This window comes from Dioscorea cayenensis, chromosome 18, assembly GCF_009730915.1.
Source record: "Dioscorea cayenensis subsp. rotundata cultivar TDr96_F1 chromosome 18, TDr96_F1_v2_PseudoChromosome.rev07_lg8_w22 25.fasta, whole genome shotgun sequence".
Taxonomy (NCBI): Eukaryota; Viridiplantae; Streptophyta; class Magnoliopsida; order Dioscoreales; family Dioscoreaceae; genus Dioscorea; species Dioscorea cayenensis.
Window position 1 is genome coordinate 21511072 of NC_052488.1, and position 25881 is coordinate 21536952.

Here is a 25881-nt window from a genome sequence, read left to right on the forward strand (position 1 = left end):
ACGAGGAAACATTTGTGGACCAATACATCCGTCTATGGACCATTTAGGTATTTTTATGGTTTTTAATCGATCGATCGACTAGATGGTCCCATGTTTCACTACATCTACAAGGAATGTAGCATTTGCAAGGTTATTGGCACAAATTATCAAGCTTTAAAAGCACAATTTCAGATTATCCCATAAAGACAATTCGTCTTGATAATCTTTGGTGAATTTTTCATCAAAAATCATTTTATGATTATCGTATGGCGATTGGAATACATGTTGAGCATCCAAAGTAGCTCATGTACATACCCAAAAATGGGTTAGCGGAGTCATTAATTAAAAAGACTCCAGATTATTGCCGATCAATGTTATTAAGAACAAACCGCCTACAAGTGCGTGGGGTCATGCTATTTTGCATGCTCGCAGACTTTTTATACTGGATCCCGACCCAATCTGCATGTAATTCATATTCACCACACCAACTTATATGGGTAAAGAGCCCGATATTTCATATATAAGAATATTTTGGTTTATGCGAGATATGTGCCAATACCACCACCAAATTATACAAAAATGGGTCCACAACGCGGACTTGGTATATATGTTGGTTATGATTCCCCTTCAATTATACTGATATTTAGAACCATTAACGGGGGATGTATTTCATCGCAAGATTTGCAGATTGTCATTTCGATGAATCTGCCTTCCCTGCATTAGGGGAGAAATGATTACTCAAAAATGAGCCAAAAGAAATTGATTGGAATGCATCACGATTACATACATATGATCCTCGTATTTCAATGAATGTGAACTTGAAGTTCAAAGGATCATTAAATTGCAAAATATTGCAAAATGAAAATACACGATGCATTCATCGATACTAAAAATGGTAACCAAATCATATATACCAGTCGCTAATGCTCCCTCGCAAGAATTGAGATTCCTAAGAATCCATCGAAAGAAAATCAAGTAGAAAAATAAACCACGACAAAAAAACGTGGAAGACCAATTAGCGCCAAAGATTCACTCCAAGAAAAAGGAAGCAGAAAAATAAAGAAAAGGATCTCCCATGTAAAGAGGAAGAGGAAATTATAAAACCCTCAGAACAAGTTAATGAAGAATCGATGGGGGATGATATTTACGAAAAATGTTGAAAAATTCAATTTGCTATGTAGATGATGGTCAAAGATCGAATCGGCGTGAGACCCGAAAAAATAAATGATATATTCATCTACAATGCAGCTACGAGATATAGAAATAAATACCGATAATGATCCGAGCCACGATCCATCGAAGAATGTCGACAAAGAAATGATTGGCAAAATGGAAAGAAGCTATCCAGTCGAGCTAAATTCCCTATCAAAAGCGTGAGGTGTTTGGGCGATAGTGCCAACACTGGAAGGGATAAAACCGATCGGTTATAAATGGGTGTTTGTGAGAAAAAAGAAATGAAAAATAATCAAATTATGAGATACAAAGCAAGATCTGGTTGCTCAAGGTTTTTCTCAAATGCCCGGTATTGATTATGAAGAGACATACTCTCCCGTAATGGATGGAATTACTTTTTCGATTTTTTTAATTGCCATGGCGAAATAGTAATAAATTAGATATCGCAGATTGATGGATGTTGTCACAGAGATATCCGTATGGATTACTTGAAAATGACATATATATGAAAAATCCCCGAAGGATATAGAAAAAAACAAACATTACAAATAATCATCATTTATACTCTATTAAATTACGGAGATCTCTTTATGGGTTAAAAACAATCCGGGACTGGGATGTGGTATAACCGTCTCGATGAATATCTTATAAAAAGAAGGATACCAAAATGATAGTATATGTCCATGTGTGTTTATTAAAAAGTTATACTAACGGTTTTGTTGTGATAGCGATGATATGTGGATGATTTAAATCTTGTAGGCACTCCTTCCGAAATTGCAGACTACAGAGATCATATCCGAAAAAGAATTTGAAATGAAAGATTTGGGAAAGACCAAATTCGTCTAGGTATACAAATCGAGCACTTATCCTCGGGAATATTTGTGCATCAATCAACCCTATACGTAGAAAAGGTCGTCAAGATATTCAATATGGAGAAGGCTTATCCACTTGAGTACGCCTGATGGTCGTCCGAACTCTTGATGTTCGGAAAGATCCATTTCACCACCCGGAAGAAGGAGAGATCATTCTTGGTCCGAAACTCCATATTTAAGCTGCAATCGGTGCATTAATGTATCTTCGAAATAATACGAGACCGGATATAGCTTTTTGCGATAAATCTTCTAGCAAGATACGGTTCTACACCGACACGAAGACACCTGGAAAGGAATAAAAAGATGTGCTACGTTATTTACGAGGAACTACGGATCCGGGTTTATTCTATCGACATGAGTCTTCATCCAACCTCACGAGGTTTTCTTGATCTCTGGGTATCCGTCCGATCCTCATAGAGGGCGATCTCGGGACCGGATACATGTTTTCTTACAATGGTACGACTATCTCATGGCGTTCCACAAAAACAAACTCTTATGACTACTTCATCAAATCATGTCTGAAATTCTAGCTCTCCATGAAGCAAGTCGTGAATGCCAGATGGTTACGATCTATGATTGGGCATATACGATAGTCCCGCAAATTACCATCGATAACAACAAATGCTACGATGAATTTATGAAGACAACAATGCTTGTATTTCTCAAATACAAGGAGGTTATATTAAAGGTGATGAGCGAAACATATATCACCAAAATTTTTTTCTACACTCATGATCTACTGAGAAGAAGGCGTTATAGAAGTTCAAAAGATTCGATCCAGGTGAGAATCAGTCGATCTATTCACAAAAATCACTTCCTAAGTGCATTCACCAAAGACTTATATACAAAATCGGGATGAGAAGACTTAAGGATGTAAGTACTTCGATATGAGTTAAAAAGTTATTTATTTGAGGGGGAGACTGTACTCTTTTTCCCTTCGCCAAGGTTTTTGTCCCAATGGGTTTTTCCGAGGCAAGGTTTTTAATGAGGCGATGAACCCTCAAATGTGCCAAGGATAGTGTATTCTTTTTCCTTAGCTAGGTTTTTATCCCACTGGGTTTTTCCTAGCAAGGTTTTAACGAGGCATATTTTTTGGTCGTAGGCATCCAAGGGGGAGTGTTATAAACAAATATTTTTAATGGATGCCTAATGTAGCAATTTCACTGTAGCAGCCGGCATTACTATAGCAACTTCTAGATATTACTGTAGCAGTCGCAACACTGTAGCAGTCGCCATGTGGTACTGTAGCAGCCGCCGGTACTGTTACTATTCCACCAACCAGGGTATTTTGGACCGTCGGATCGAATCGATCCTGGCCGTTCATTCAACTCTTGTAACCCTATAAATACCCCCTCATTTTGTATACTTTGGAAGATATAGAGAAGAGAAAGAAAAGAGAGAAATAAAAGAAGAAAGAAGAAGAACTTAATTCTTCAGGGTTTTTGGGTTTTTGGTAAATACTCTGGCTCTCTATTCTTATTACTATCTTTACATTTATAACATATATATTCTTAATAATATATATATATTTGTTGGAGAAAATGGAGCTTGTGTATAAGTCTAGGACTTTCTTGTCCTAATCTCCATTAGAAGAAAATGAAGAAAGTTGTTTATCAGTCCAACTAGATCTCTATTCCATAAAAAGAAGAAAGTAATCAACTAAATTTAGCATGATTGAAAGACAAGCAATATTGAACTATCAAGTAGTACAGATCATGACAAACCATTTTCAATGATTTTAAATAATTTGAAATTAAGGGGTAGACTTAAAATACAAAACATTTGATTCCATAGATGCCAAGATTGAAGTATTTGTTTATTTTTTTCATAGAACCAAACACAAGAAACTAATTAAACATGGTGGAATTGCTTTAGAATTTATAAGCATCGGTATAGTGTTTTGGATGTGATGGTGGCCCTTATAAACATAGATCATGAGGTTTGTATTCATATGTTCATTAATTAGCTTCTATTTAGAAAAGTGCAACTTTAATTAGCACAATGATAAAGTGGCAACAAATCATGCAACAATAGTAACTTGAAAGTTATATGTCAAAAGGCTTCACTATCAGATCAACTCATTAAAAGTATCAAACAGATGCTGAAATCTGGCCTAAAATGCCAACAAATAAATCATATATTTTTCTTCTAGTTTGCTATGCGAAACTATAAACTATAAACTTATATATATTCAAATTTATATTTTTCTAATTAACCGATTAACTACTAGAATATATTATGTAGATACATGTTACTTATTTTAATTATAGGCATAAGATGGGATAATTTAATTTTAAAAATAAAATCATCATATACGATTTTTATTATAATTCTTAATATACTGATCTAGTTTGAATTTAACTTTGTATTTATTGTTTATAAAATTAATACATAACTACAACAAAAATAAGTTGTCCGTCCCAACTACTTAAGATTGGCTACATGAATCCTTCTTTTATACATTATTTATATTGTATAAAATTAAAAAATTTCAGATGGCTTCATTCTTTATATATATATATATATATATTGAATGTTTGATTTATTTAATTAATATGATTATATTGATTATATGAGCATAATTATATAATATATTGAAATGGTATGTGTAAAATTAGTTTATTTAGTTTTTGGCTCGTCATATAATTTAGTAAAATCTAAATTTTTATTTAAAAAAACAAAAAATTATAAAATTATAACAAAACCTTTTTCTGATTCACCTCCCTAAACATTAATAATTATTAAAACTAAGCGAGTTTTTAACATTCCCGCGTCGCCATTAAAACCACTCCAAAACCTCGCAAACACTCGCCGGAGAAGAAGAAGAAGAAGAGTCTCCGATGCCTCTCGAAACCCTCCGCTTCTTCGCTCGTCTCCAGAAGCTCTCCCTCTTCCCTCGCACCACCACCTTCAACCTCCGCCTCCACCGCCTCCTCCGCGCCTCCCTCGGCGACCTCGCCCTTCAAGATCCTCTCTTCCTTCGTCTCCCGCGGCTTCCGCCCCCATCTCTCCTCTGTGAACGCCACACTACACCTCTTCTCCCTCCTCCGCAACCCAGCCGCCTCCGAATCCCTCCTCTCCTCCATGCCCGCCCTCTCTCTCCACCCCGATCTCTTCTCCTTCAACTCCCTCCTTCATGCCTACTGTCGAGCCGGCGAACTCTTTGGCGCCTCCCGCGTCATTCCCCGTGTCCTCTCCCTTGGCCTCCACCCCGATCCCGTCACTTTCAACACCATCATCGCCGCGCTCTGCCGGCAAAGCTTGCGGCTTCCGGCTCTGTGTTTTCTCGGAGCCATGCGCAAGTACTGTAAGCCTAATGTCGTCACTTACTCTACTTTGATAGATATGTTCTGCAAAATGGGTGATTTGGATAGTGCTCACAAGGTGTTTATTGATATGCGCTTTGAGAATGGAGTCTTGCCGAATGCCGTGACTTTCACTTGTTTGATCGATGGGTTTTGCAAGAACGATAGATTGGATGAGGCGTTGAGGTTGTATGAGAGAATGGTGGAGATGGGAATGTCGCCGAATGTATTCACGTTTAACGCTCTTGTGGATGGGGTTTGTAAGCAAGGATTGATGGAGAAGGCCGAGAAAGTGTTTGATGAAATGCGTGAGAGAGGAGTGAAGCCTAATGCTGTTGTTTATACATCCATGATGAATGGGTATTTCAAGAAGGGGGATTTGGATGCGGCAATGAGGTATTTCAATGAAATGCATGGAAGAGGACATCAGCTTGATGTTAAGGGTTATGGAGTGGTTATCTCCGGGTTTTGTAGCAATGGCCAATTGGATAGAGCTTTAGCGGTTAAGCAAGAGATGGAGAAGAGGAATTTGGTTGCCGATAAGGTTATTTTGACCGTTCTCATGTATGCTTACTTTAGAGCTGGTGATGTGAAGAAGGGTTTGTGTTTGTTTGATGAAATGAATGGGAGTGGGATGGATCCTGATGCAGTTGCTGTTTCAGTGGTGGTGGATGGACTATGCAAGAATGGGCTTCTGAAAGAAGCAAAAGAATTTCTTTCAAGAGCAAAACACACTAATGAAGTCTCACATACTATACTTTTTGATGGATTTTGCAAGTTTGGAGATATAAACGAGGCCGAGAAGGTTTTTCTCAAAATGTCAGAGGTGGGTATTAAGTTTGATAAGTTTGGGTACACATCACGTATTGCAGGGCTCTGTAGAGAAGGCAATGTCATGGAGGCATTTCAGCTGAAGAATGTTATGCTACAGAATGGTGTCGATCCTGATTTACTTACTTTTAGCACTCTTATTTGGGGTTTGGCCGAAAGAGGACTAATGGTTGAAGCGAGACAGGTTTTTGATGATATGGTGCAAAAAGAAATCACTCCAGACTCTGTGGTGTATGAAATCCTGACCAGGGGTTATCTCAAGCAGAATGACACTAGTGCATTGCCAGGATTGCAGCATGATATGGAAAAGAGAGGTCTGATAAGGAAAACCAAATCATAATCAGGATACAAAAAGGATTTCCTTGAATTTTGTAGACTAACAGTTTCGGTGTGAAAGGAGCTCTTCTGAAGCATAGTATATGAGTAAAACAAGAGTTGCTAAGGGACTGCACAACGGATAAAGACAAAATTTTTCTGCTGTAATGAAGATGTATACTTAGTTGAAGCTGCAATAGATTCTATTCAGGTCAGTCCAGCTCCTAATTTTTTCTCCAATTAAGATGATGTCTCTCTAGGCTCTTTTACTTTCTTTTCATTGTAGAAAGCACCGAGAATATTGACAGTACAGCAGAGGTGGATTTGTATTATTCCAATCCTAAAGGTAATGATTAATACAATTATATATCTGTTCTGTGACATCTATGTGGAGAATTTTTTTCAGCAGGGTCATTGTCTGAGACATTATATGTTCAGAATGTGAGTTAGATATTGTACCGATTCTTCATTCTTTATGTGTATAATTCTGTCGATAAATATTTCTTTATGCTAAACTAGTCACTTCTCCAGATATAGGCATCAGATTCCATCAGTCACTAACATCGGCTCTTATCATTAGAAAAACCTCTTCGCCACCCAAACACAATATTCTTTTTCCACATATTTCTTCAGTTTGAAGCCTAAACATGCACAATCTTGTAAAATTACATCTTAAGACATTTCATTGCAAGATCCTTAGTCGAGGTTTTAGAGGACATTTTAGGGATTACACATCTTTCTAATGCTTGTTAAGTGAAATGATATATAGGGATTGAAGATAAAGAGAACAAGTAGTCTGATTGGAGTTTCATGGAGAACAGGTCATCTTCTGACTTGAGACTTGCAGCCATTGTTTTCGCTCTTCTTGCTCTGATAAGGCCGTCATTCAATATCGGTAGAAGAGCACAGATGCTAGAAGATGAAGACGGAAGCCGAAGCTTAGTCTCTTGGCTGCCGTTGTTGCTTGTTCTTGTGATTTTAGGAATCAACGTCGTGCAATTCACTGACAAGAGGTTCATGAAGTTTGATCCTTATTGGATACACAGAGTAGGAGGTTCATCATTGGGGATTGCTGCTCTCCTTCTCATGCTTGCTCTAATTCTCAGGTGTAAGGCTTCTCTTGGTAGTTAATTGTGCCTGTTGTTGTTATTGTAGAGTTTGTAAAAAAACATTGTAAATTTAGCTTCTCATTCCAAAGCTTATCGCAATGATATAAAGTCTGAAACATTACTCATTGTACTGTAAAATTGTTCAGCAATATGTCTACTCATAAAAGAGTTGTTCACATTTCTCTCCGGAGTTAAAGGTCAAGAATTTGAATCTCTTCTGAGTGTTCGACAATATAACTTATCGATATTTATTAAAAAAAAAGAGAGTTGTTCAACTATCAACATGAAAAAGAACAACAAAGGAACAAATGAAATCCTCGTTCATGTGAATCGGTAGAACTCCCAAACCAAAAGCATGAATAAGAGTGAACATATTCAGTTTGCCATCAATCAATGCATTCAAAATCTTCACTGGAGGATGATGAGAGCATGTCTTTAGAAAGATTGTGAGTTACACATGGCATTACATGAATTTTAAAACTTAAAATTGTTAGCAGCCATAGGAACTGATTCTAGAATGACTAGCAGTTGTATCCATTCACAAGACCAAGCAATAACTTCTTCCCTGATAATTTCTCCTTCATCTCTGAATTGCTTGCCTGGTTCCTTATAATCCTCAACCGATTGAATTTGTCTGTAACACAAATCCACATTTTAACATGGAACTGGATCTGCTACATCTGTGTGGAAATTACTTCATGTCAGAATAAATGTGGTTTAATTAATTGTGCTGTGATGTTCCTTACTTTATTAATGATTTCATCATCATCATCATCATCTTCTAAATGACAATGAAATTGCAATATCACATTTTTGTTTGTAAATTGATGAGAAAATAACAAGGGAGAAGGCAAACATAGTAAAAGCTCCAATTTTTGAACACCAGAGTGGGAAAGACAAGGCCTTTTGCATGCAGACTGGTTTGTGGAGACTTCAGCTTCAAATCTGTTGATTTCCTGCATTTTTTGTTGAAGTCCTTTGTACTTAAAATCATTGTCCATCAAGTCTTGAGCATCATAAACGACATCTTTGCGCTGTTCCAAAAGATTTGCAACACTCTTGTCTTGTTTATGTAGTTTCTTGGCCACACGCAGAGTTCCTTTGATTTTCTTCATCGTATGTGCCAAACCTCTCATAATAATAAATGCTGATGGATCATAAATTTTTAACAAAATAGACAATAGAGGATAAAAATTGACAGAAACAAATAAAATAAGAAAAATAGGAAAACAAACTAGTCAAACAAATAATAACAAGCTGAAATATAAATGTAAATTAAATCCACCACAAGTGTTTGGAAAATAGAAAAAATGTGCAGAAAAATTGTTGGACAAAACATGAGGCAAAGGCAGTCAATAGTTAAATATCGGAAGTTTTATTTTGTGAGATATATGATTTCATTTGGCATAGGTAGTGACTTCTCAAATGTGATATTTCAAGAATCTGAAACTGCATCTAGCTAAAGAATAATTATATAGTCAATTTTACATATAGGCTTTAAAAATAAAATTGTTATGCATGAGAAAATATGGTTATTCCGTTCAAACCAAATATTCTATCAAATCTCTCAAATAAAATATTTTCTTAATTAAGAAAAAAAAAACCATGGAGGCATCAGAAGGAATAAATATGTATAGTTTAGTTTTGGCCATGCCGGAGTGCATCATCTCTAGTAATCGCTTCCTAGTTTTGAAGAAAAGTGGATAAACCACTGATATATTGAAAGGAAAGGCGAAAGTACAAAGAGATAAATTCTCTCACCAGAAGTGAGGGGGACAAAGTACAGGAAATAAAACAGAGAAGCATAAAGTAGATAAAAGTCTAAGCGTAGGAAGACACCGCTCCGGCATCTCAGCTCTGCTCTAGAAATGTAGAAGGAGCAACTACTCCCCGAGCTGCATTGTGGTCGGGATCGCGGTGAGGATTTGAGGCTCTAGCCATCGAGAAGTTGAGTGAGCGCTTTGATTTTTCCGTGATGCTTCATTGAGATTTAGTTGATGCCTATCGCCAGATTGCTGAGAACCAAGAAAGAAGCATATTAGCGCTTTTATAAATAATATTGAGATGCGATGATGCAGATCAACTCGGAAGATGCGATTGTTTCTTTTCAAGCCAAATATTCCACAAGATTGCACTGGGAAGTGAGGTCCCGGAGGATTCATTGCTGAGGAACTAAGGATGGTATCCAAATGGTCCGGAGCAAAGGAATTGTCTCATGGAAGAGAATTTGAATCTAAAAATTTGAGAAAAATGCCCGGGATGCGTTTGGAGAAGACACAGTCGATGAAGAGATGATGAAGATTTTCAGAGGTATTGTGGGAAAGGACACAGGTATCGGTGGAGTTTTGAAAATTGTAACCTTTCTTGAAAAGATTTGTGAGAGTGAGGATTTTTGTCCTCCCCAAAGAAGCCGCTAGGAGAGAGTGATTTTGCTTTGGACAACGATTTTTTTCCGGAAAAGGGGGGTAAAAGCGGTCGCGTATTCCACCATCAATGAGAAATTTATAAAATGATTTGACTGTGAACGTGCCACTTTTATCAAGGGTCCAAGTGTGAGTATCATCTTGAATATGGGAGCAATCGTGGGATAATTTCAAGAAGAGCGAGATAACATATCGGGGTGGAAGTGGGAAATAAAAAGCTCGTGGTTGTTTAGAAACCGGGAGAATTGCTCGATGGTAATCCAAGGGACAAGATCAGTCATTGTAGAGATCGGGCCAATGATCTTTAAGTAGAAGTCCAGAGTGCAACGATCGGACTCATAGTGAAGTGTTAGAGCCACTTCGATAGTTTTCGTGATACATGATCGGAAGGAGAGTAAAAATGGAGGTCACTCCTGCCCAAAAAAAGGATTTATTTCTGGGTGGAATGTGAGATAGAATTCCATTTATGTCACATAAAGAATAATTAGCGTGAATGATTTTGGCCCAACTGCTATTAGGATTGCAAGATAATTTCCACCACCACTTTCCTAGTAAAGCGTTGTTGAAGGTCTGAAGGTTAAGGATTCCCCCGACCTCCCATTTCCTCGCGGTCTAGTGATCCTGTTCCATGCTATCAATCTGACTCCTTTGGGTCCCAGATCGGGGCCTTTCCAAAGAAAAAATCTCTCCCGATTTTTATCAATTTCTTTAATCACCCAAGCGGGAGCTTGAAAACCGACATCCAAAGAAATGAGAACAGTGAGAGAGGACGAGTTAATGAGCGTTAAGCGTCCCACCAAGTGATAAGTAATTTGCTTTCCAAGAAGTGAGTCTAGAGCGAATCATGTCAATGAGTTTTTGCCCAAATATTTCGCTTTGGGTCTCGCGACCAGAGAGAGGCACTCCTAAGTAGGTGATTGGGAGACAGCTACGAGAGCAGTTTAGGATTCTAGCTGAGGAATGATGAGGTTGGAAGCCGTAGTTAGAGGAGTATAGGCAGCTTTTCGAATAATTAATGGTTAAAACCGGAGGATCCCTCATAAAGATACAGGATTAGTTTAATGATATAAAGATCTTCTTGTCCTCCAGTAGAGAAAATTAGAAGGTCATCAGCATATTGGAAGTGACAAGTGTTATCGGTATGATTCAAGGGAACACCCACCAAGACTTTGGATTTGAGAGCGTGGAAGAACATAGCGCCCGTAACATCAGGCCGAGGGCAAAAGAGCAATGGAGAAAGGGGGATCGCCTTGCCTCAAGCCTCTTTTGCATCGAATATAGCCCCCGAGTCGCTCCATTGATAATGAATTGGGCCTTGGCAGAACTAAGTATGGAATGAACCCAGGAGATCCATTTAGGTCCAAAGCCTCTAGCAGCAAGAATTTCAAGTAGAAAATTCCAATCAAGAGAGTCGAAAGCTTTTGCGAAATCCACTTTAAAGATGTGACCAAGACGTTTTGCTTTTTGTAAGTTGAAAATCATTTCTTGTGCACCGACAATATTGTCCGCAATACATCTGCCTTTAATAAATCCGGATTGTGATTCATCAACTAGCATGCTGATAACAGGACTGAGGCGATTGGCGAGGATTTTGGAAATAATTTTACAGGTAGAATTGATAAGGCTGATGGGTCGAAAGTCCGTCACATCACCTGGCGTGTTATTTTTTGCAATAAGAGCAATATGTATCCAGTTGATACGCTCAAGGTTGATGGTTCCTTCGAAAAAATCCTCACAAAGCTTAACAAGAGTGTCTTGGAGAATGGTCCAATGTTTTTGAAAGAAGAAGATAGGGAAGCCATCCGGACCAGGAGCTTTGTCAGAGTTAAGGCCAAAAATGGCTTGTTTAATTTCTTCAGTAGTGAAAGGAAGTTCAAGCTGGGAGAGATCAATTCTTTCCTTATATTCAAAAAGAAAATGCCAGTCTAGGAGAAATCTATTTGGAAAAGAAGTACCAAAGACAGATCGGTAGTGATCAGTGAAGATTCTACCAATTTGAGCATTTCCGTCGATCCAATTGCCATTATGAAGAATACGTGGTATGTGATTTTTATTTCTCCTGCCATTTGCAACTTGGTGAAAGAATTTAGTGTTAGAGTCCCCTTCTCTAAGCCAAGTAATCCTGGAACGTTGTTTCCAGTAAATTTCTTCCTGGTTTAAAATGTTGTATAGTTCAGAGCGGATTTGGGTAAATCGGTTGGATTCTTCCTCAGAAAGAGGTCTAATTTCACCAATAATGTCGATGGAATGTAATTCTGCTAGAAGACTGCTTTTGAGGATCTTAGAAGCTCCAAAATTGTTCTTGGACCAAGTGCGGAGGTTGGATTTTAAATGAGCAAGTTTTTTGGAAAAGATAAACGCTCCACAGCCAACAGGTTTTGGTTCTGACCACCAATCTTGAATAAGATTGATGATATGAGGGTTGGAATACCAGAATTTCTCAAATTTGAAGATTCGTGATCTCTTAAGGTGTAATCCAAAATCGAGACAGATAGGAGAATGATCCGAACCAAATCTGGGAAGATCAAATTGAGATGTTCTGGGATATAAGGAGGTCCAATCATGAGAATAAAGGAATCGATCAAGTCGAACCCAGATAGGGTTAGATTGACCATTCGACCAGGTAAATCTTCTCCCACTAATGGGAGGATCAATAAGATCAAGTTCACTTAGAAGGTTCTGGGATATGGTGATATCTCTAGGATTAGAAATACCGTTATTTTTGTCTTCTAAGGAAAAAACCGTGTTGAAATCTCCACAAATAACCCAAGGAGTTGAGATGAGGTTTTTTAGGGTTCGAAGTTCGTTCCAGAAATCGGGCCTAATGGAACTGGAGTTTGGCCCATAGACACTGGAGCAAGTCCAAGTGGAGTTATCAAGACGATTAGTAAATTTGACAGAAATGGTAAAGGATCCCTTATAGATTAAGTTACCAATAAGTTGTGAGCTGTCCCAAGCGAGGATGATACCTCCAGCAGTACCTTGGGCCGGTAAGTAATCAAAAGAGTCAATGCGTTTGCCTCCAATTAATCTCCAGAGAGAACTATGAAGGTTTTGAATTTTAGATTCTTGGAAGCAAACAATATCAGCTTTGCAATTTAAAATAACTTCTTTGACTAAGTGGCATTTAGAGGGTCTGCCTAGACCTCTAACATTCCAGCATAAAATTTTCATAAGAAACAGATATGGACTAAGAATTAGATCTCGGGGGAGATCCAAGGATTGGAGGAAAATTGGAATCTCTTACAGCTTCAAGAGATCTAATTTTATCTAGACATTTTGATTTATGAGAAGGAGATCCTAGGAATTTAATGCCACAAGAATTACTGTATTTAAGAATTTGAGTATCAGTCCAAGTAGAAAATACTGAATTATTAAAAGAGGGCGTACCTTCTCGTGGATCTTCAGGGATTTTTTTCTTGGAAGATCGGGGAGGAAGAGGTACAAACCCAGCTTCTTCATTCCAACGTCCGGAGGGTTTCTTGGGTCTATCACTTCTTCTGAGCTGTTTAGGGTCTGTATGAAGTTGTTTCGGAATATCTTCCAAGGTACAGGGATTATCTTGCTCAGGTGCAATTGGAGGTGGATCATGGTCAACCTGATCAAGGCAATTTTCATCGGGAAGAAAATCCTCATCATCCATGTCATTATCAAGAATATTCTCATCTTCTCCCCAGTCAAGGAGCTCTTCATCAGAGGGAACCTCAAGTGGAGTATTTTGGGGTAAAGGATCTTGATCATAAAATTTTTCAGAATTAATGCTAGGTACTAGTGTCCAACCTCCAAAAAAATGAAAAATCCATTTGTACCCGTCTGGGGATGGGTATGACCGGGGAAGGGATTGCAGTGAGAGGGAAAAAATTTTTCCTCGCAAAGTAGGTTCAAAGGGAGTCACCTCGTCCATGATCTAAAAATAGAAAGTGAAGAGTGATCATCACGAGGCAAGGTTGCCTTTAGGATGTGAGGGAGGATTAAACTGCTTTGTTGATTATCTTGAGGAGTTATCTCAAAGATCCGATGGAGGATAGGGAGTGTGTTTATCACGAGGCAAAGGTTTCATGATGGGCGGAGGGATGCTGAAATCAGGAGTGCGTGTATCACGAGGCATCTCATCAGAAGTTGGGGAAGAGATTTGATCAGAGGACTGATCACGATGAGGCCTATCAAGTGTGATATCATCTCGAGGCATGATCAAATGATCATGGGCTTTGCAGGAATCCAGGGAGAGATGATCTCGAGGCAATAGAGACGAGGGCAAGGTTCCAAATTGGATAGTGGGGTTCTCATCTCGAGGCAAAAGGAGCGGGTCGTTGGAAGCCCATCCATCACGCTGCTACCGCATGGCAACAGATGAAGCGTGTCTCTCGAACTCACACGAGATTCCGGCGAAATCTCAGGGTTTTCGGCAAAATGCCGGTCACCAGTAGGAGGATGGACGTCTCCCTGAGATCCACGAGCGACGATCCCTGTCGATAGGCCAAGGCCGGAGCGACGCTCAACGACCCTCGCCCGGGAAGAGTCATCGATGGGAGAATGAATAATGGGGGCTTTACCCTTATCAGATTTAGGGATATAAGTAGCATCTGCGAGAAGAAGGGGTTGGGCGTTGTTGGGCCGGGAGGTGAGTCATTGGGCCTTGGACGACCTTTGAACGGAGGATGTGAGCTCCGTCGTCTTCAAGCATAACAATGAAGCTTCTGACGCCGATGTCCACTGTGATCTTCAGCGGGAAGATGATCGACGGCTTAAGTCTAACAAGCGTTCAAGATGTTCCGATAGTAACGTGCTCCTTCTTCCGTACATAGATTAAGTCGCCGATCGGCCGGAGAATTTCGACGATTGAATCCCAATTCCAACAGTGCAGTGGAAGATTGGAGATTCGGATCCAGCTAGAAGTTGCCTGCGCAACCGTCAGCGATCCAAATTCGGGTCCGTCCGATGAGAGAGAGAGATGCGACAAGGCCCGAGGTTAGAGTTTAGGGTTAAAGGACTTCTCTTCACTGCCAATACTGCATCTCTGGCGGAGGTCATCGTGAGGACAAAATCATTATTGAAGGGAGTGATATGCTCGCAAAATTCTGTGTTTAAGCACTGCGGGAGAGAATCATGGAGAGATCGAACGCTAGCGTTGCCTGAAACTACCCTTATAATCACCATCTTTTTGAGTTCTTCTTTCGATTTTAGAATGGCTTCAGTGATGGGCAAGGAGACACGAAGAGAGGCATGATTGGTTCTCACTGGAATTCGAAGAAGAGGTTTGAGTTCAGAGGAGGAGCTCCGAGGCTTGGTGTCCGATGAGGTTTCCTGCGAGCTTAGCTTGGATCGGACTCTGGGCTTCTTAGGATCGGATCGAGGAGGAGGGGAGCGGAGCGGGCATCGGATGGCGAAGTGACCAACGCCGGAGCAGCGCTTGCAGGTAAGCTGGTGTCGACACTCATCTACTTTGTGTCCAGATCTTAAGCATTTCGAGCAGAAGTCAGCGGAGTCCGGTGAACGGCGTCTCTTCATAGAAGCAGGGAGAGTGGGTGGTAAAGTCTCAGCTGAGGGTGGGGTGCGGGCTACTTCAGCATAGGAGGTGCCTTCTCTCACCGGAGAAGCCTTAGAAGGAGGTTGAACCTGAGAGTCTTGGATGCGCGAGGGTGGGGGGATTCGTGAATTAGAGTTGGGTTGAGGAGCGTAGGGCCGATGGTTCCGGTGGGATTTGCCTGAGAAGCCCCCACGAGCACCACCACGAGGATGCCGGAAGCCACGTGTGTCAGCATGAGTGCTAGCGAGGTTCTCACGGGAGCTGCTGAGGAATCTCATGTTCGGATTTACTGTTCACACGGGAGCTTCAATCACCATCGCTCGCCTCCTAGTTTTTATGCTCTCTTTTTTATTTTTTATTTAGTTATTTGGTTGTTTTGTTTGGCTATTATTGTCTTCGTAGTTTGTTTTTAAATTGTTTATCCTTATTTTTTTTATTTAATAATTTATCTATCTTATTACAAAAAAATATACTATAGAGATTAGGATGCTTTTTATTCTAAAGTAAATTACTGCCCCCACTTCAAGGACAACTAGTGACTTGAATTTGATCTTTATTTTTTTCTTTACTTAGAATCCATAGATAACTACTAGGTGAAGTGAATCGAATAACCAATTCAAATAATAGATGGGTATGGATTACAATTTTTTTAATAAAAATAAATAAGATGTGAAAATTTAACAAATATGGTGTTTATTGACAAAACATATTTCATCATGCCAAATTTCCGTTTTGCTCAGCAATACTTTTACTGGAAAAGAGTCGTTCAACAATCAACAATACAAAAAGAATAAACAAAGAAAGAAATGAAATCCTCATTCATGTGAATTGGTAAAACTCACAGACCAAAAGCATAAATAAGAACAAGTAAAACTCCGGTAATGACAGGTAGAAACAAACTCCCGGCTGGCCTCATAGCATTGCTGCAATCATCATTGTTGCCACTGAAACAACCAGGCCTGACATTTTTAGCAACACCACCATCAAAAGTGAAGCTGTTGTTTGTCTTGCCACTGCTAAACAGCACACACCAGAAATACGGTGCTCCACCGTCGGTTCCGCTCACAGCTGCGCCTATTTGTGTATGGTTCTTATCATATAGTATCTGTAGGCTCTTGGCATTATAGATCAGAACATTGGAGAATGCTTCGGCCGGGCTGACATACTTGGATTGACAGGCAAGTAGTCTTCCAGTGATCGGGGCAAGAGTGGCGGCTTTGACACCACAATTGGGTGCAAAGGTATCGACAAAGCTGGAATCCGGTGGCTTCTTGTCATTGCCTACCTCATTGCATTGCCCTTCATAAGCTTTGATGTACTCTAAAGCAATGCAACCAAGACCAGGGTTGTCAAAGAGGGATGTGGGACTTGTGGGCCGTCCGGTTGTTGTTGATCACCGCCACGAGCTCATCAGCAACATTGTCTTCAATAATCAAGAACAGGGGGTGTCAAAGAAACAGAAATGGTGAGAGTATGAGATGCAATGAATGCACTATGAATTAAAGATGAATACTTTGAGTCAAATTATACAAGAGCTGTTATTGCGTTAGTTAGATTCACTATTTGAATCAAAAAAAGAGAAGAGCTGAAAAGTTCATGAGATAAGACAGTTGCGTGGTTAAATAATAGTGCAACAAGATGATCATAATCTTGTCATGTTTGTATGAATTTCATTTGCCTAGTATTTTGCTGACGATTTGAGAACTCGACAAACTAAATCATGCCACTCATAAGGCACATGACCTTTGCTCAGATTTGGTTTGAACAGAATGAAGCAAAAATTACAACATAGATATCTATCTACCTATGTTACATACTACTATTCAGTTTTGATGTGAGTCATGCCATATACAATTCAATGACTTGACAGAAAAGATAGCTTTGCAAAGATTGTGAAAGGAAAACAGGGAGAATCACAAGAATACCAGATGATCTCAATGGACCTAACTGGTTTTGCTTTGACAAACTTATCAAACTGCATATTGTACATATTAATTGGAGTTGAAGCACCATGATTCTAGTCAACTCTCACCTTCAAAGATGAACCAATGTCTGAAAATTTATCCATCTGATAGTACGACGGAAGCATTAAGGTATCATATCCCAAGATCTCTCACATGCTCAATATACCATCTCAAGTGATATAAAATGAAAGTATGCATATGACTAAGTTCACTTTGAAGCAAACCAACAATTCAAATCAGAATCCTTTAGAACAAATGGAATCAAATCCAAATTAAGAGGAAAAAAGAAAACAGTGAAATAATTACTATGACCATGATCTTTGTAAAATGTCAATTGCTTCTCAGATCCATCACAACCAAGTGTACCTTCACAAGTACCACATTAAGAAACCATACTCGCAAGCAAGCATCAAAAACAACAAAATCTAATCAGATCCACTGGAGAAAACGAAGAAATTTCTTAAAAACAAAATGATAAACACAATGCCCCAAAAGTTGAGATCTAACACGGCATCTACCAACCAAATCAATATAGAAAATCCAAAACTTGAACACTGAAATCACAATGTAAGCAGATAAAAGAATGGTCTTTAAATCACTTGAAAGAAAAAAGAAAAAAAAAATGAAAAAGCTAGCAACTTGACCATCCATTGCAAGAGATCAAGAGGCACTTACTCTTGCTATCAGTTGCTGAAGCTATGGAGACAATGAGAAGCAAAGAGAGGAACCAGGCCATTGATCCCATGGGAGGAGCTGATGGTTTGGGCATTGGAGCTGCTTTGCTAGATGGTTGGTGCTGGTGGAGAGATTGGGAGAGAGACTAGAACTTCATTTTTTTTCTGTTCAAATTCCCATAATGCCCTTGTCTGGAAGACCCTTTTTTGTCCTCTAGTAAATAAAATAAAATAAAATAAAATATACACTTCTATTTTTCATGCTTTTTTTTAATGGGAAAAAAATGGTTATAAAATACAAGAAATACTATTTTCTTTAATTTTTTATTGCTATTTTTTTTACAAGTCTGTGCTTTCTCATATTTTTGTTCCTAAAATGCCCTTTACTTACAAGTTCAATGTGATTTGGACTACCCACCTCTCTTCATCTGCAAGTAGGTGGCATGATGGAGGTTTTCTAGGTTGTTAACACTATTGAGAAATTAATATGAAAGCTAATAAATTAATTTAAAAAAATAAATAATCTCAGAGAAGATGATCATATTTCTCATAAATATACTAGTGTATTATAAAATTTTTTATGACACATTTAACCATGCATGCATGAATGACTATAGTTTAAGGGAGGAATAAAATTACTTGGTCTATTATTGGATGACGATGATGGTGGTCCAATCCTTTTTCATGTCTTAAAAGGGCAATAAGGACATAACTGTGGATGTCATCTCAACTCTAATCTAATTCCCATATGGGATTTTTATTATTATTATTATTATGATAAAAATTGATAATTCAAATAAAGGGTGTGTGCATGCAAACAATCAATATCTAAGTATCACTTATACTTTCACTCTGCAATATTTGAAGTTTGAACATGTTTTTAAATAAAAATACAAATACTTTATATAAAAATTTTACGTTGTCATAAAAACAAGAGGTCGTTGGCATGTTGTTCATCTTTGTAAATATGATCCTAGCTGATGAATTTTTTTTTTACTTATATTAACTTTTATTAAGTTTGTTGTATTTATTTATTTGAGTTTTAAACTATATTAAATGAAATAAAATTCAATATTTATTAACTTGTATTTGGCTATTGAAATCCTAATTTTCAATTATGCCCATATAGAATGTAAGCCAAAGATTTTATGTGATATAAAATAAATACAGTTAATGGAAAAAAATAATATATATATATATATATATAATGATTGGAAATTTTAAATAAAATGGATAAACCACAATTTATTGAAAGAAAAAGATAAATACAACAAACAAACAAACAATAAGAAAATAAAAAAATAACGGCTAAAAAAACACCGCTGAGAAAACGAAGGTCACTAAAAGACAACACATGTCATCTTCAACTCTCAAAACTAGGAAACTTCTTAAAATGCTGATGAGGGGAGATTGATTAAAACAAAATTTATGCATTAATTAGGATTATTATTATTATTATTATTATTATTATTATTATTATTTTGTCTTGTTACGCGCTTTGGGATCCTTGCTTGTTGTTTCATCTTTCTTTGCATGGTATTTTATTACATATATATATGCTACCGATTAGATCTAGATATCAATCATTAATCTAATTATTTAACAATTTTAACTTAATATGGTTATGATGTAGTACTACCATGATAATTAAAACCAAAGAACATGTAAAGATAATTTATAAAATGCAGTGACTTTGAAGTTACTCAAGTTTAAATAATACATGCATGACATTTGCTTGTGTAAGTAAAATAAATATACAGAAGAACAAATAGAGCTTTTATTTATAGTCTTTACCCAAGTTCATATCCCTGATCAATGAATGTTTTTGTGTGTGTGTATATATATAATATTGGAAAATGGTCTTTCCATGACTTCCATATGCGTCGTCTTAAATTCAAACAAACTTTAAGAGGCCATAAAAGTCTCACAAAAAGCCACTTGACAACTCTTTCTAGTGGTGCTATTGGGTCCCTCTGCAGGCCTTGGAAAGAGATAGGAGAGGTCTCATTATTCCTTTTTTTTTAATAAAATAAAAATGAAAATACTTGTTATTATTTGTATTGTTTTGTAATCTACTAATAATTTAAGAACCAAATGTTGTAATTTCTCTAGCTCACTCACCTTAGATACGGGACACTAATATCAAAATCGATCAAGGCGTCAAACTAATTGATCGACCTTGTGCAATTCAAGATAAACATTCCACACCCAATGATTATTGTCATTTTTTTTTATCCCAATTCATCTTTTGTAGAACAGAAATGTATTCTTGTATTGTTAGTTTTGTGGTAGTTTTCATGTAATTGTTATTCTCATTGCAAATGAAGTAGTGGTTTGCCCATATTTTATAAAAGAAAATTTATAAAGTTGGTTGATTAGAAGGTGCCAATTGTGAGACTTATAAGTAGAGTTATTAAACCGGATTAATATGTTTATCAACTTTCTTAGAAATGTTTTATTCTTAAAAGCATTTCATTGATTAATTTAGTAACTAAGCAAATATAAAAGAACTAATGTAAATAAAGCACCAATTAAAATGACCAAAGTTTGGATCAAATGAATGCTTGATAGAAACTTGGAATGAAGAAGAGCATGTCATGAACTCATGTTGCTTTTGTTGATGCATTAGAAATTTAGAATCACTTCACATGATTGCACATGCTTAAATCCCTTCCCTTGTGTTATTATTCAAGCTTCAAGAAATATTATAAAAAAAAAAAAATCTCTTTAAAAATATCATTAATGCTAATTATCTGATAATTCACTAATTAAAAAAATCACAAACATATAAGGATATTAATGTCATTTTACAAGAACAAGGGCAATTTGGAAAATAAATTATAAAAGGGGGTCCAATTTGAAAAAGGTCCTCCATCTTTCATTCCCTCTCCCTCCACTCTTCTTTCTCGGAAATCCAAAGAAATAAAAAAGCTCGCTTTGATCGCCATCACCATCCTTCTCCTTTGAATCACACGCGAAATCCCTAGAAATTGGGGGCAAAATCTGGTTAACTCTAGTATTGGAGATCACCGAGGTCCCCATTGATGGGATTCCAGCAGCACCAGGGGAACGACGTGGTCTCGCAGAACCCCAGGTTACCTGCCTCCGTGACCCGCCGCACTCATTCGTTCAAGCGTGGCTCCGGAGAGGTTGAGCTCCAGATCGGGTCGCCGAAGTCCACTGGACCTAGTCCAAGCGATAGCCCGAATTCCGAGGCGGCGGGATCGCCGCCGACCACGCCAGGGCGGTGGCAGGGTCACCACCAGCATCAGAACCTCCGGTCGAGGCTCGGAACCTCGCTTCTTGATAGGGAGTTGTTCAATAAGCACTCCGAGGTGGTGGTATTAGGTTTTCGTGGGAGGAAGAGGATCGGCAATCTTGTTTTTCTTGTGTTCTGTGGGATTTGTTTGTTGCTTGGAATTTTGAAGATTTGGGATGGGGGATTTCGGTTGGGAATGCTTGAAAGAGGTGGGCGTTATGAGGTGAGTGGTTTTCTCTTGGAAAAAGATTGCATTTTTTTCGCTTAATTATGAATATTATTTCCAATATTATCGTTTTGCTAGATTTTAGCTGTTTGTTGTAAAATATATACATATTTTTTCTTGATTTTATATTTTTTTGTTCCCGAAATTAAAAAATGGTTTGTTAATAGTTTGTTAATGAAACTCTTTGGGAAATCATTTTACTTTGTTTTTCTCCTCTATTAGATGAAGTAACGGTGATCTTACTGGTATCTATTGAACCATTCTATAATTTGCGCTGTTAGAATTTTTTTTTTATTTTTAAATGATTCGAACGATATTGTTTGCAGATCAGGCAATGCAATTGAGTTGACATCAGTCATCATTTTTCATTATTCATTAGTGAGGATAATGCATTCAAACGCAATCATCCAACCATGGCCATACCCTTACAGCTGGTTGTTGAGACTTTCTAGTGGAGAGATTAATGATGCGGCTTGTATGCAATGGCCATTGATTGTTCCATTTGTGGGACCCTAGAGATGTCACTCTTTAGTAATTGCTTGTTTATGTCCTTTTTCATATTTAAAATTTTCTTGCATGACTTGTTCCGTCTCACTATAATATGTTATTAGATAATGGTTATCATTATTCAACTCCAATAGAAAAGAAAAAAATTTGAAAGAAGCATGTGTTCTTGGTGGTGTTTATTGGCGGCTGTGGGAATAAACCTGTTAGATAATGATAACTTGGTCAGACTAGCAAAGACTGGCAGCTGCCAAGAGAAAGGATCCTGTAAGAAGCTTTAAACAAGGACTTATAATGAATTCGATTGAATTTAATCTTAACAAGAAATGTATTGTGTTGCATTTGTATTATACACAAATGCTTGCTTTGTCAAAATGCAAGGGCAATGAGCCTTATTAATCTATTTTATTGGTACCTCACCAATGCTTGGTGGGTAAAAAGGGTTAGGATAGTTCAACTATCTGCTATGATTTATTCTTCTTATGGACTTGTTCTGCTGTTATATTGTATTCCTTGATAATTAATTCATTTATGTTGTGAAGTGATTGAATTTGAATGTGTAGTCAGCCCTTAGAATCTAATCTAAAACCCAGTTTTTTTGTTAAATTTTCCTATTTACAACATCATGTTTTTGGTTGCTAGGATTTACAGGAGTCTGTCATCACTGACCATGCAGTCGTGTTCTCCCATAACCATATTTACCGGGAAGGAAGTGATGGTGAAAGAACTCTGATGACTATATCAGTCAGCTCAGGTGTAAACCAGAAAAGCATAGATGAGGCATGTTACTTTTCATTTACTAGATTAATTAGGTGATTTTTGTGATTGCTATAAAGAGGGTCTCGCTTGGTTCACTAAAAATCTTTCATCATATACAGAACTCAGGTATATGGGCAAAACCTAACAGTGAAAATTACACCCAATGTATCGGTCATCCTAATCTTCGGAAAAGTAATTATTTCTACTTATTTATTTTCATACCATCACCTATCTTTTTGCCAGGCCCTAATGTTTTCTTTTCTGTTTGTGCAGAACCTGATATGAAGACTAATGGCTATATCCTTATAAATGCAAATGGTGGTTTAAATCAGATGCGCTTTGGGGTTTGATTACTTCCCTAAAACCAAGCAATACTTGTGTTGACATGTGTCTACAATAATTTTCTGATGAATAGAGCTTTTCAAATGCAGATTTGTGATATGGCTGCTATTGCTAAAATCATGAAAGCCACGCTTGTTCTCCCTTCACTTGATCATACATCCTACTGGGCAGATGAAAGGTTCCTCTTTTTTTAGTTGTTTAAACTGTTGTTATAATCATCAGTGTGCCATCAGTTTCAATATTGGAATTTGGCATTTGTGACTGTTATTATCTGCAGCGGCTTCAAAGATCTTTTTGATTGGGAACATTTCATCAAGACATTAAAGGATGAGGTTGCAATTGTTGAAACCTTGCCAGATGCTTATGCCAATATTGAACCTTTTTCAAAAACCCCAATATCTTGGTCAAAGGTTATGATTAAGCAATCTGAACCACTAGTCTTTCGTTCTTACTGTTTGTATGTGGAAGATATCTCATTTATTTATTTATTTTTCTGTCCAGGTCAATTATTATAAATCAGATGTTCTTCCTCTGCTGAAACAGCACAAAGTTATATACTTCACTCATACTGATTCTCGACTTGCAAACAATGGGCTTCCCAACTCAATCCAGAAGCTGAGGTGCCGGGTGAACTACAGGGCTCTAAAATACTCTGCTCCAATTGAAGAACTTGGATCTATTTTAGTTTCTAGGATGCGGGAAGGTGGAAGTCCTTATATTGCCCTTCATCTACGGTAATATTATGTCTCACACTGCTTTTTACACCCTATGATGGTTTTGGGCATAAAAATACATGAATAATTTGATTGAAAACTCCATGCTGTGTTCCATGTTTGGATGAATCCTGCATGTTGTTGGGGTTATACACTTTGCAAATACAATTTTTGTAATTTGTTAGATTTAATGATTTATACCAAAAATTATATGTAGCTGTTATTGGTAAAGAGGACGATAGTGGTAAATGTGATACATATTGCAATGCTTTGTTATTTTTGGTAAAGACATTGTCATTAGTTGTCCTCCCTACATACTGTACATTTTCCACAATATTATCTTCTGGAGACCCTAAAATCTCTTCTGTTGATTATTGTGCCTGATTGTATTATCTCTGGTGTGATCCATTATTTTCTATTTCTTTTCCTTTCCTCAATAGATATGAGAAAGACATGCTAGCATTTACGGGGTGTAGTCATAATTTGACGTCTGAAGAGGGAGAGGAGCTGCGACGGATGCGTTATGAGGTGAGCCATTGGAAAGAGAAGGAGATCGATGGTTCTGAGAGACGTAAGCTTGGGGGCTGCCCTCTGACCCCAAGGGAAACTTCTCTTCTGCTTAAAGGACTAGGGTTTCCATCCAGCGCCCGAATTTACTTGGTTGCTGGTGAAGCCTATGGAAATGGCAGCATGCAATATTTGCTGAATGACTTCCCTAACATCTATTCCCATTCAACTCTAGCTACAGACGAAGAACTTAGTCCTTTTAAGAATCACCAGAACATGCTTGCTGGTTTGGACTATGTTGTCGCTCTTCAGAGCAATGTTTTTGTTTACACATATGATGGAAATATGGCAAAAGCAGTGCAGGGTCATAGGCGCTTTGAGAACTTCAGGAAAACCATCAGTCCTGACAAGTAATGCTTCAAATCATACGTGCAGTAATATAATCAAACCATATTAATTTTTTTTTCATATGTGCATCATAACCCTTTTTTTTTTCTTTTTCTTTCCTTTCCTTTTTTCTCTTGTGCAGATTGAACTTTGTAAAACTTGTTGATGAGTTTGATGAAGGGAAGTTATCTTGGAAGAAATTCAGTTTGAAAGTGCAAAAGCTACACAAGGACAGGGCAGGAGCTCCTTATATTAGAGAACCTGGAGAATTTCCAAAACTGGAAGAGAGTTTCTATGCTAATCCTCTACCAGGTTGCATATGTGAAGCAAGGGAAGGAAGTTGAAGACTTTGTTCCTGGCTATCGTTTCTTATTTGCATGTTTGTGTACAATATTCAATTTCTGAGCTGGCTGGACATGCAGCTGTTGAAGGTCATTGTCTAACCACACGCATAAGTTTACATCATTCATTGAATAAAGCTTTGTGAAGGCATCGGTTCGACATGGTTGCAGGCAAGTTCACTAGATTGAGGAGAATCCTCACCCGCTCTGCAGATGAACAGAATATCCGATGATTCAGGCTCCTTCCCGGTAGGCATATTGTTTCAGGTCTTATCAAACTGCTAGGAGAAAAAAATGAAAGCACTCAAACCATTTGATCAAGGTTAGTGTGGATTCTTTATCTCCATTTTGGGCATTTTGATCGTTGTCTGTGCTGATTTTGTTGTGAACTTGTAACGTAGCATCTCAAACTTGTTTCTAGTATAGGTAGCAGGTCATACATAATACACAGTATATCTAGTTCCTTCATTGGACTATTCCACAATTGTACTAAAGTGCCGTTGTAGCACTAGTGTATCAAAACATATCATTCATATTTTGCTGAGAAATTAATGAATTCTTTTTTCAAGAACTCACAGTAGTGGTTTTTTTATTATTGCCCAGTTGATATCATTCCAAATTGCCTGTGTGATCAATGATTAACTCACCAAACCTGACTGAAAAAATCTAAA

At 37.7% G+C, this 25881-nt stretch overlaps 3 protein-coding genes and 1 pseudogene across 4 annotated transcripts; 3 read left to right on the top strand and 1 right to left on the bottom strand.

Annotated features, from left to right (window-relative positions):
* The first annotated feature begins 4802 nt into the window (after positions 1–4802).
* LOC120282671 (pentatricopeptide repeat-containing protein At2g01740) lies at positions 4803–7286 on the top strand. Its single transcript, XM_039289511.1, has 3 exons — positions 4803–6686; positions 6762–6821; positions 7245–7286. Exon 1 carries the CDS (start codon positions 5109–5111, stop codon positions 6498–6500), a length of 1392 nt encoding a protein of 463 aa, XP_039145445.1. The 5' UTR covers positions 4803–5108; the 3' UTR covers positions 6501–6686; positions 6762–6821; positions 7245–7286.
* LOC120282919 lies at positions 7286–7606 on the top strand. Its single transcript, XM_039289750.1, has one exon. It carries the CDS (start codon positions 7286–7288, stop codon positions 7604–7606), a length of 321 nt encoding a protein of 106 aa, XP_039145684.1.
* An 8637-nt stretch (positions 7607–16243) lies between these two features.
* Positions 16244–18320, bottom strand: LOC120281726 (annotated as a pseudogene).
* Positions 18321–20958: 2638 nt separating this feature from the next.
* Positions 20959–25671, top strand: LOC120281972 (O-fucosyltransferase 35-like). 2 transcript variants are annotated; one of them, XR_005542851.1, is made up of 10 exons: positions 20959–21654; positions 22804–22941; positions 23040–23112; positions 23194–23264; positions 23352–23440; positions 23540–23672; positions 23764–23996; positions 24416–24892; positions 25012–25300; positions 25382–25671. XR_005542851.1 is itself a non-coding variant. In XM_039288665.1 (9 exons), exons 1-9 carry the CDS (start codon positions 21217–21219, stop codon positions 25211–25213), a joined length of 1854 nt encoding a protein of 617 aa, XP_039144599.1. In that variant the 5' UTR covers positions 20959–21216; the 3' UTR covers positions 25214–25671. The 2 variants fall into 2 exon arrangements, 1 of the variants encoding a protein (XP_039144599.1); XM_039288665.1 differs by having other exon boundaries at positions 25012–25671.
* Positions 25672–25881: the final 210 nt, after the last annotated feature.

What these genes read in the sequence shown, in the direction of transcription:
- LOC120282671 (XM_039289511.1), top strand. Translation starts at nt 5,109, where the DNA reads ATGCCCGCCCTCTCTCTCCACCCCGATCTCTTCTCCTTCAACTCCCTC.
- LOC120282919 (XM_039289750.1), top strand. Translation starts at nt 7,286, where the DNA reads ATGGAGAACAGGTCATCTTCTGACTTGAGACTTGCAGCCATTGTTTTC.
- LOC120281972 (XM_039288665.1), top strand. Translation starts at nt 21,217, where the DNA reads ATGGGATTCCAGCAGCACCAGGGGAACGACGTGGTCTCGCAGAACCCC. An exon ending in CCCCAATATCTTGGTCAAAG is followed by an intron (nt 23,673 to 23,763) that starts GTTATGATTAAG and finishes TTTTCTGTCCAG; the next exon opens with GTCAATTATTATAAATCAGA. An exon ending in AAAACCATCAGTCCTGACAA is followed by an intron (nt 24,893 to 25,011) that starts GTAATGCTTCAA and finishes TCTCTTGTGCAG; the next exon opens with ATTGAACTTTGTAAAACTTG.